Here is a 10,606-nt window from a genome sequence, read left to right as displayed (position 1 = left end):
CAGCGGAAAGCAGTCCTTCCCATATGTCACTAAGAATCTTGATAAAAATGAAAATTCTATAAATCATTCAAACCTGGATACAATGTTGACAATGTATGTTGAAGTGATGTTGAAGTTTTATCAGACATTATTGCAATGTAATTATCTATGCGCCGTTGTGTGAAAAAGCAAGCGAACTAAATGTACTTCCAGAATACTAGCAAAAAATATATCATCAAATTTTAAAGTTAATCACGCATTTTAAATTTAAAAGCATTTTTAATAATTATAGAAATAATAATTGTCAGCTATATAAAAGCAAACATTGTCAAATACAAACAAACAGCAAATGAATAAATGCAATTAAAATTTTATAATGGAAATGATACCATAAATAGTTAATATGATTTATTTATGAATTGATTCACTTGAAAACCTGATTGAAAAAATTAGAAACATTTGTGCACACATACTATTTATTTTTCAATCTGTTCTGAATTATTCACTTGAAGTTAAAGAATGTTCTTTTTTTTTTGTTTTGTGTTTGGTAATATTATGTTTTATAGTCAACTAATTTTTAATCTCTTTTTGTTCTTTTTTATTTGTGTATTTGTATATTTTTATTTGTTCATATCAAAACGTATTGCTTCGGTTATTTGTGAATCGCTAGTACCCAAATTTTTAATGTTTTTTAGTAAAACAATACAGTTCGAGGGAGAATAAAATATAAAAATATATTGACTTTAAAAATGGTTGAAAATGTCTCCGACATGAATGAAAAGATTAGAAGTGTTTAAAATGAAAATGTGTGAATTATTAATTTTTTACTCAGTATCCTCAATCTGAATTAGAAAGCAAAACAATAGCAATTTCAATAATAAGACAATAAAATAATAACAAACCTTTGGAGCCAAAAAGTATTTAATAGCACCAGCATCTTCAATCTGATATTCCACGCAGAATGGCTGCTCTGGTGATAATGAAAGAATGACTGTGTTTGACAAAGGAGTTGCCTACAGATAAAAAGAAAAAGCATTTTCACAAAAAGGGTTGTCAACGTTGTTTTTAAAAAAAGATTAAAAGCAGACCTTTGTGAACATATTCAAAAATCGGAGTGCAAAACTCTGCTGAAGTGCTTCTTCAATTTGGAGATTCACAGAGGATTCGCTCTTTCAAATTGATAGGATTAAAAATATTTAATAATATTTAAACATCAGTTATAGCACATACATCGTCAGCTGCCTCTGATGGCCTCAGTGTGACATTTCCTGAAAGCTCATCACCTGTCACAGAAAATGAGACACCATCTTTTTGTGCATCAATAACAACTGTATCTCCGATTGTTCCCAAATCACGGCAAATTCTGCTAAATTCCGCAGAGCTCATTGTGACTGTTGCTTTGGCATCGGTGTCATACACAGCAAGTGGCTCAACATTCAAATCGAGCAACTTTAATTCAAATGAAGATACTTTTCCTTCCTCTAAAAAAGTGAAATAAAATAGAATCAAAATTAAGTATGACATCAATTAAAAGCTGCAATAGTTTCAAACTTGGAGAGTCAATAACAATAATTAGAGTGCTGGCATCGTCTTCGGCACGGAGAGTAGTTTGATCTTCGTTTCCTGCTGTTTTTAACAATTTTGTCAATGCCTTAAGATTAACACCTTAATGAATGATCCATTGATCAAATTTACAATGATTAAAAAAAAATAATAAGGATATTTGAAACATTGAATATATTACATAACAGTAAATTGAGCAAACCAAGAGTCATGCTACGATCACATTTAAAAGTTCCTCCAAATGAATCAGCTCTTAAAAGAAGTGTAACTAAGCTAACTCTGCTCGAATCCATTGTCTATTTATGAAAAATATTCGTTATCATGAATCAATTGTTTTATATACCACAAACTTGAAGTGATATTCCAGAGGCCGATATGTCTAATGAAACTGTTTCATTTAATTCGCGAACAGCATCGACTATTTTTTTCAATAACGCAGTTTGAGCAAATACTACTTCGAACATTTCAAACAAAACTAGAAATTTATGGGAATTTTGATTTTTCAGTTTCAAAAAAAAATATCATGCATATTTTTTGTTGATTCGATTTTACCAAATAAAAAAAGAGAAATAACTATTAATTCATCTCGTGTTTTCAATAGGAAAGTAATGACAGCTATACAAAATAAAGATTCAAATAAAAAGTGCATCCAATCTTCAATTTAAAGAAGAACTCTTTTCTGAAAAGAAAATGACAAAAAGAAGACTAAGGATGCGAAAATATGAGGTACACATGACTACGAAAATTTAGCACAATTTAACTTTGCGGCAAATCTTGTCAGATGTTGCGTATTTTTGAACGAGTTCCAAGGCCATGTCAACAATCTTGTTGGATGCTGAAACGCAAATATCGTTCTTAATTCCCTTATATTTAACGCAAAGCTTGTTGATAAGAACATTTCTCAATGCAGGTGCTGCATGGTTGTTCACCATTTTTCTTGCAAAATCAGCGACTTCTTGGCAAATTGAGCACCATTCAATTGCTTCCATTGTTTCAAAGTCAAGGTCAAATGGATCCACTTCAAAATCGCTCTCTTCAAACTCATATGGCTCCAATTCGGTGAATTCCTCGGCTTCAAAATACTCATCGATATCTGAAAACACTGATTCTGACAAAACAGCTGAGAAGAATGTTAATGCAAACAAAAATGCCATCTTTGTGTTAAACAACTAATTTTTTCTAAATCTTCAAAGGGGGAATTTAACGATGATCAATGAGAGTATACTTTTATTTTTTCTATCGGAGAAAAACGAAGAAACTTTCTTCTTCATGAATTTGTAATTGTTTTGTTGAAAATATCTTTATTATATGTTCATTAGTTACCGCAGTTTATTTTAATGGAACCGTGTTTGCCAGTCCATGTAAGAAAGCGATATTTTCATAATATCACAAAAAATAATCATTATTTTTAATTTGAAAAAAAATTGAGCCCATTTATTTTGCGGTAATAGACATTAATAAAATAATAATAACAATTAAATAAAACAATATTACAAATTCTTTGAGAAATAAAAATTACATTTTTTTTTAAAAATTTTCCGATCTTTTTCCTCATTTGATTATTTCCAGAGAAATTCAAGAATTTCAGACAATTTTCTTTGATCCTAAAATAAGCAAATATTTCATATCCAATAAATAAATAATTTATAAAATAATTAAATAACAAAAAAAATTAAATAAACGCTTGCAAGAATATCAAAAAGCGCTGCAAACCATTTTTGTAATAATTTCTTGTTGTGAAGGAGAAAGAGAAGTTAACACAGCATGTGAAAATATCATTGCAAAATTGCGAGTGAAAAAAGAAGATAAATGAGAAGAAGAAGAAAGAGAAAGAGAAGAATCTGAAGCAATAACATTATCTGCTTCTTGAAGAGAGCGAAGAAGAGGAGAAAAAGAAGACAAGAAATTGCTCCATAAAACAGGAAGAGAATTTTTATCAATCTGTTTGGTAGTTTGTTGTTTTGACTGAAGGGATTTGAGATAAGAAAGCAATGAGGAAGAAGAAGAAGATGATGATGATGATGATGATGGAGATGAAAGAGAAGAAGAAGAAGAAGAAGAAGAAGAAGAAGAAGAATATTTCGATTTTTGTGGCTTTTCCCGAATAGAAATGATAATCAACAATAAACATCGCATTGCTGCTTCGAATATCAAATATCGAGTGATTGTTCTCCAGTCTTGACTAAGTCTGGGCTTGCCGGCAAACTTTCCATCTTTTAAAGGATCAGAATGGGTCTTTTTGACATGTTTATTTTTGACATCTTTTTCTTTTATTTCTTCTTCTTCTTCTTTAGCTTCTTCCTTTTCATCATCATTAAATTTTTCATTTTCTTCTTTTTCTTCTCTTTCTTCTTCACCCAAACCAAAATTAAGTCCTCTTTTTGCCCTCATTTCAGCTTCTGCTTGAGAAGAGAGCAAAAATGTCATTTTTTCCAGCTCAAATTTCATTCCGTTGTCAATCGCAACAAACAAAGCAGACATAACCAGATGAACTATGTTGTTCATCAGTGAATATTCTTCCGATGCTTTTTCTGATTCTGATTCTGATTCTGATTCTTCTTCTGTTAATACTTTTGATTCTTCTAATTCTTTTGTTTCTTCTTCTTCTTGTTTTTCTTCTTTCTTACCTCTGAGAATGTTATGCAACAGATAAGATGAACAAAGAGAGGAAGGTGAAAGAAGAAGAGAAGATAAAGAAGAAGAAGAAGAAGAATGAGAAGAAGGAGAAGAAGAATTTGAAGAATAAAGTTCATTTGATAGCATTTGCCAAGGAAGAAGCATACAAAGTGCAGATTGAACTGATGTAACAGAAGAAGAAGAAGAAGGCATCGGAGAAATAGAAGAAGAAGATTTCGGAGAAATATCTGAAATATTTTCTTCATTCAGCATTTCATCTGCTTTTTGCCAGTTGTTCGAAAGAAGAGCAATTAATCTTCTGATTGGAATACAAAGAGAAAGAGGAGAAGGAGAAGAAGAGGAAGAAGAGGAAGAAGAGGAAGAAGGAGAAGGAGAAGAAGGAGAAGAAGGAGAAGAAGAAATAACCTCATCAATTGAAAGCGAAAGCGAAGAAAACGGAACTCTTAAAGCCAGACTCACAAAATGATCATGAATGAAGAAAGAAGAAGAAGAAGAAGAAGAAGAAGAAGAAGAAGAAGAAGAAGAAGAAGAAGAAGAAGAAGAAGAATTTGATTTTTCAGTCATTAAATCCATTGGATTCATCTGTTTTCCTTTTCTTTCGTCTTCTTCGAGTGATGTTGAAGGTGCAGTTAATGAAGAATAACCACAAACACGAAGAAGAAGAAGAGAAGTGGAGGAATAAAAGCCTTTTAAATAGGAAGAAGAGGAAGATGCAGAAGAGGAAGAGGAGGAGGAAGAGGAGGAAGAAGAAGAAAGAGAAGAAAGAGATGAAGAAGAAGAAACATTTCTATTTATTTTCAATGGCGTTTGTTCAGAAACATTCAAAAGCTGTCGAAGTGGTTCAAATGGATTGAGAAACAGAGAAGATTCTGATAAAGAAGATGTTTGTGTGTTTGTTTGAGAAAAAGAAGAAGAAGAAGAAGAAGTCAAATGATTATTAACTTTCTCCTTCTCTTTCTCTTTCTCTTTCTCTTTCATTTTCTCCTTCTCCTTCTTCTCTTCTTTATCCTTCTCATTCTCCTTCTCTTTTGCCATTTCAATATCAAATGCAGACAAAACAGGCGTAAACGTGATTGAAATCGACTCGCCGCTCTGCAGACGCCCACGAAGAGGAGAAATGTGGAGGAAAGGAAGAGGAGAAGGAGAAGAAGAAGAAGAAGAAGAAGAAGAAGAAGAAGAAGAAGAAGAAGAAGAAGAAGAAGAAAAAGAAGAAGAGGAAGAAGAAGAAGAAGAAGAAGAAGAAGAAGAAGAAGAAGAAGAAGAAGAAGAAGAAGAAGAAGAAGAAGAGAATGGAGACATGAAGAAGAAAGAGATTAGACAAGGCCCAGTGTTTGTGAGTGTGGCAGAGAGCGAAGGGAAAGAGAAAGAAGACAAAAATGGATTGGAAAGAGGAATGGAAGAAGAGAGAGAAAGAGAAAGAGAAAGAGAAGAAGAAGAGGAAGAAGAAGAAGAAAGAGAAAGAGAAGAAGAAGGAGAAAGAGAAAAGCTATTTGATAGAAGATGCATGTTTGGCAAAGAAGGCTTCAGATGCAAGATTTGAGAAGAGAATGTGACAATTTTTGAGGAAGAAGAAGAAGAAGAAGAAGAAACAATTGATGACTTATTAATAATATTTCCTTCTTCTTCTCTTTCTCCTTTTTCTTCTTTCTCCTTCTCCTTTTCTTCTTCTTCTCTTTCTTCTTCCTCCTCCTCCTCCTTCTCCTCCACCCCCAGCATCCCCCAATCCACATCGTGAGGCGTCAAAGAACTCGACCCAAACGAATCGTTCTGTAATTTATCCTTCTTCTTCCTCTCTTCCTCTTCTTTCCTCTTCTTCTCTTCCTCTTCCTCTTTCTTCTTCTCTTCATACTGCCTCAAAAGAGAAGAATTCGGAAGCATAGCAAAGAAAGTGAAGGAGAAAACAACTGGAAGATGATCAGAAGAAAAAGGCGAAGACAAAGACGTGTATATGTGTGGCTGCATTAGAGAGGAGGAGGGGTGGAAGGGGAGAGAGGGAGAAGAATGATAAGAAGAATAATGAGAAGGAGAAGAAGAAGATGATGATGATGATATTGCGGTTGTATCTTGAGGTTGTTTATTGTATTTATTACTTGAATTGTTAAGTTTTTCTTTCACTTTTATAACTTCTTCCTCCTCTTCATATTCTTCTTCCTCCTCTTCCTCTTCCTCTTCCTCCTCTTCCTCTTCTTTCTCATTCTCTTCCTCTTCCTCCTCATTCTCCTTCCATCCTCCATGCAATCCTTCCTTTGCCCTCCACAGCACCCTGTCTGTCCAAGCAGGAATTCTCTCTTTCTTCTTGTTTGCTGCTCTGAAATAAGTGAAAGGGAACGAAGAAGACAAAGGAATGGAATATGGATCGATTAGAGGTGAAGAAGGGGGGAGAGAGGAAGAGGAAGAGGAAGAGGAAGAAGAAAGGGAATTTCGAGAAATTGTTTTGGGCAACTTGTTGCTTGATTTCGATGAAGATGAAACTGTTGATAAACTTTCTTCATCATCGTCATCATCATCTTCTTCTTCTTCTTCTTCTTCTTCTTCTTCATTTTCTTCTTCACCATCTTCATATTCATATTCATCATTATCATCTCCACTTTTTTCTTTTCTCTCCTTCTCTTTCTCCTTCTCTTCTTTTCTCTCTTTCTCTTTCTCATTCTTCCCCTTCCCTTTCCCTTTCCCTTTCTCCTCTCCTCCCTTCTTCCCAATCACTTTGTATGTCGGCAGAAACGTCACAGGCGCCTCTACAAACCTCCTAAAACATCTTCCTTTTGATTTTGATTGAGTAAGCTGATCATTGTGCAATAGAAAACCAAGAGAAGGAGAAGGAAGAGAAGAAAAGGCATCTGGTTGTGAGAGAGGAAGATAATGTGGATGAGAAGAAGAGGAAAGAGAAGAAGAAGATGATGATGATGATGAAGGAAAAGAAGAAGATATATTGGAAATATAACATCTTCTTCTTCTTCTTCCTTCTTCACCATAAACATCTTCTTCTTCCACTTCTTCCCCTTCCTTCTCCCCTTTCTCCCCTTTCCTTCCCTTCTTCACAAATTTCACTATCTCCTCCTTCTTCTTCTTCTTCTGCGCTGCTCTAAATGGGCTAAATCTCACCTCCATCTCTTCGTTCAGCAGCTGGTAGACAAGAGAAGAAGGATGATCAACTCGAAAGTTGAAGTCCCCCAGCATCACAACAAGATCAAAACCAGGTTTTGGCGGAAGCTTGCCGGGAAGGAGAGAGAAGGAGATGGGTTTGAGTGGGGAGGAATGAGAAGGAGAAGGAGAAGGAGAAAGAGAAAGAGAATGAGGAGGAGAAGGAGGAAGAGGAAGAGAGGAAGAGGAAGAGGAAGAAGAAGAGGAAGAGGAAGAAGTAATAGTTTTGTTTGTTTCAGAATGATTATTATCATTTCTATTATTATTATTATTCATATAACTTCCATCTCCTCTTCCTCTTTCTCCTCCTCCTCCTTCCTCTTCTCCCTCAAACCCCTCTGTGAGTGTGTCTGGAATCTCACACACAAACTTCGAAGGATTCGCTCTTCTGAATGAAAGCAGCTGTCTCTTTCTTTCTTGTCTCGCCTGCAGAATGTGAGGAGCAATAAATGTGGACAAAGAAAACATGTCAAACGCGTCATTCACAGGCTGTGGCTTTCTGCTTTCGATTTCTTCTTCTGTTTCTTCTGTTTCTTCTGTTTCTTCCTCGTATATGTCTTCGTCATCATCATCATCATCTTCTTCTTCTTCTTCTTTCTCCTTTCTCCTTCTCAAAAGTGCCTTTGAACCAGGTTCATTGCCTCCCATCTTTCTTCTTTCATCAACTTTACCAATTCTTCTATCTCTTTCATTCTCTTTTCTCTTTATTTCCTTCCCTTTTCCTCTCCCTTTCCCTTTCCCTTCTCTTCCCTCTCTTCCCTCTCTTCCCTCTCTTCCCTCTCTTCCCTCTCTTCCCTCTCCTCCCTCTCCTCCTTCAACCCCTTCCACATCATCCCCCCTCAGAATCTTCCCTTCCACATCCTCAAACCTCATCCTCTTCATCACCTCGCCCCAATCTTTCTCTCTCATCCCTGTCTTCTTCTGGTGTGCTGCAAAATGCGCCCCCACAAAACACATTTGAGTATTTCCAATGCTCATCCTCACCCCAACTCCTCCTTTGTTCCCCAACACCCCCAACAGCCCTGTGCCGACAGAAGACGAAGAGAGAGAGGAGATGAAAGGGCAGACAGAAGAAGTGGCATAAATGCAGAGAAGCATCCCGCACAGCTGCCGGCTCTCCACAAGATGATAGCGGGGGGTGCCCCAGTTTGACTGGTGGAAGGAGGAAGAGGAGGAGGAGGAAGAAGAAGAGGAAGAAGAAGATGTTGTCTTTGACGATGATGATGATGATGATGATGATGATGATGATGTATTTGATGATAATGTTGGATCTTCAGATGAAATGTGGAAGTCGTCGTATTCATCATAATCGGAATATGAATCTGTTATTTCACTTGAAATTTCATTCTCTTCTTCATAAAGTTCTTTTTCAAATTCTTTTTCATCATCTTCTTCCTCTTCCTCTTCCTTCTCACTTTCTTCTTCACTTTCGTATTCTTCTTCTTCTTCTTCGTTTTCTCTGTTCTGTTGTTCCTCTTTCTTTGCATCTGCCTCATATGGTGGTTGTGGACGTGGTGTTTTTCTTCTGTTCTCTTCCTCTTTCTTTCCATTTCTTCCATTTCTTTTCCTCCTCCTCTCTTCTTCTCTTCTTTCTCTTCCTTTTTCTCTTCCTTCTTCCCTTTCTCTTCCTCTTCCTCTTCCTTCTCTTTCCAATTCTTCTCTCCCTTCTCTCCCATCCTCCTTCGTCCTCGGCCTTATTCCAAAGTAGAATCTGTTCAATGCCCTCAGCCACAGCCTCGACCACTGCTGCTTCAGCTCTGTTTCCTCCGCAAGAATTCCAGCCACGTCCAGCTGCACTTCCTGTAGAGACACTACAAACAGTGAAGGAGGAGTTGGTCTTGTGGAATGGTTGTATGAAAGATGGGAATAATGAGAAGTGCGGGGAAAGGAGGATGAGGATTTGGTTTGAGTGGATGGTTCTTGTTTTGAATTTGTGTGTTTATCTTTATAAACTTCGTTTAATCTATTCTGTTTTGTGTTTCTTCTTCTCCTTCTATTTCTCCTTTCTCTGGCTTCTCGTTCTTTCCTTTCCCTTTCCCTCTCAATCTCCCTCTCCTCCTCTTCTCTCCACCCCCACATCGCCCTGTGTGCGTCTGACACCAGCGCAACCATCTTCTTCAGCGGCAGCCTCTTCTTCATCCGCATCACATTCCACGTCACACACCCAACAGTCAGCTGATGAAGAGTGTGTGTCTCCAGCGGAGGAATGCTTCTGGCTGAGATTCGGGGAATATCCCTGTGAAATGTGTGGTCTGGAGCTTCTGCTTTGAAATAGCGTAGACTTGCATTGAGCGGTGGCATGTTCATTTGGACTTTGTGTGCCATCTCACCCAGCGGCTTCTTGATTGACTGCAGAAGCGATGTTGACATCTGGACGAGGTCTTTTTTACTTGATTGGGTGCGGACAATCGAAGCATCACCCTCTTTTTGCGTTGCTGATTGAGGCTGCTGCGGTATGCGCCTCATTGACTGAGGAACAATTGCATTAATTGCATGTGCAATTGCCGTTGGAGCTTCTTTGAGCTTTTGTTTCAATGGATTAAGGTCAAATGAAGGCGGGTGTTTTTCAAGTTGCTTGTTGGATGTTTCGCGCTCGTCATGTTGATGTTGTGATTCCTCTCGTTTTTGACTTGAAATTGTGCGTTCCCTTTCTTTCCTTGTTACGAAAGAAATGAAAGAATGAAGCTGAGAAATATCCGTGCATGAAAACATTCTTTTGAATATGCGTCCGTCTGAATAACTTAGAGAAAATCCAAGTCCCTTGACAACTCCTTCAGTTTCAATAATTGACCAATTGCTTGTTCGCTCAAAAGCGCATGTTTGCAAAATTTGTGGAGGTTTGTCTGCTTCTATTTGAACAATCAATAGCCTAAATATTTCATTAGAATTGTTGTATACGACAAGCAATCAAATCAAATTTGACAACAAAAAATAAAACTTTTGGATTGGTTTTTCTTCATCGGTGCGAACAAGAGCAAGGACTTTTTCTCCTTCTCTTACCGCCTACAATAATTTTAAAAAAATACGTAATGAAAATATAGTTATAAAATATTCGATAGTAAACCGCTTCAGTGATAAATCCTGAAATTTTTAACATGCATTAATTAATATGGTTTTAGGCAATAATTAGCCTCCGTTTTTCCGAGCAATGTCTTTTCAATCTTTGAAATATGTACTTGTCAGATAAAGCTATATTGTGACTGTTTCATTTTGATGAAGATAAGATGCACATTTTTATTCACCTTTTTTTTTTTTTTGATGAAACAATAGAAATTGTCATATTTCG

At 36.5% G+C, this 10,606-nt stretch overlaps 4 protein-coding genes across 4 annotated transcripts in view; all 4 read right to left on the bottom strand.

The window, feature by feature from the left end:
* Positions 1-100, bottom strand: part of MONOS_4671 (uncharacterized protein) — a 2,653-nt gene extending 2,553 nt beyond the window's left edge. The window contains exons 1-2 of the mRNA XM_067874764.1: positions 74-100; positions 1-29 (exon numbers count right to left, since the gene is read on the bottom strand). The exon at positions 1-29 is cut by the window's left edge and continues 375 nt beyond it. The gene's annotated coding sequence lies outside the window, so the exon portion shown is untranslated. The remainder of the gene's footprint in view (positions 30-73) is intronic.
* A 598-nt stretch (positions 101-698) lies between these two features.
* Positions 699-2,006, bottom strand: MONOS_4672 (Proliferating cell nuclear antigen, PCNA; the record flags this gene model as incomplete). Its single annotated transcript, XM_067874765.1, has 7 exons — positions 699-821; positions 882-992; positions 1,068-1,148; positions 1,210-1,460; positions 1,531-1,644; positions 1,745-1,838; positions 1,893-2,006. The coding sequence occupies 7 exons, from the start codon at positions 2,004-2,006 to the stop codon at positions 804-806; spliced, it is 783 nt and encodes a 260-aa protein (XP_067722326.1). The 3' UTR covers positions 699-803.
* Positions 2,007-2,048: 42 nt separating this feature from the next.
* Positions 2,049-2,739, bottom strand: MONOS_4673 (uncharacterized protein). The gene has a single exon (XM_067874766.1). It carries the CDS (start codon positions 2,694-2,696, stop codon positions 2,289-2,291), a length of 408 nt encoding a protein of 135 aa, XP_067722325.1. The 5' UTR covers positions 2,697-2,739; the 3' UTR covers positions 2,049-2,288.
* A 115-nt stretch (positions 2,740-2,854) lies between these two features.
* MONOS_4674fu4675 (uncharacterized protein) lies at positions 2,855-10,426 on the bottom strand. Its single transcript, XM_067874767.1, has 5 exons — positions 10,385-10,426; positions 10,259-10,323; positions 5,477-10,189; positions 3,256-5,269; positions 2,855-3,146 (listed from the first exon to the last, which is right to left on the bottom strand). Exons 1-5 carry the CDS (start codon positions 10,415-10,417, stop codon positions 3,102-3,104), a joined length of 6,870 nt encoding a protein of 2,289 aa, XP_067722324.1. The 5' UTR covers positions 10,418-10,426; the 3' UTR covers positions 2,855-3,101.
* Positions 10,427-10,606: the final 180 nt, after the last annotated feature.

The sequence above is a fragment of the Monocercomonoides exilis genome (genome assembly GCF_001643675.1).
Source record: "Monocercomonoides exilis strain PA203 chromosome Unknown scaffold42-869251, whole genome shotgun sequence".
NCBI classification, from domain to species: Eukaryota; Preaxostyla; order Oxymonadida; family Polymastigidae; genus Monocercomonoides; species Monocercomonoides exilis.
This window is presented reverse-complemented; position numbering and strand designations above follow the sequence as displayed.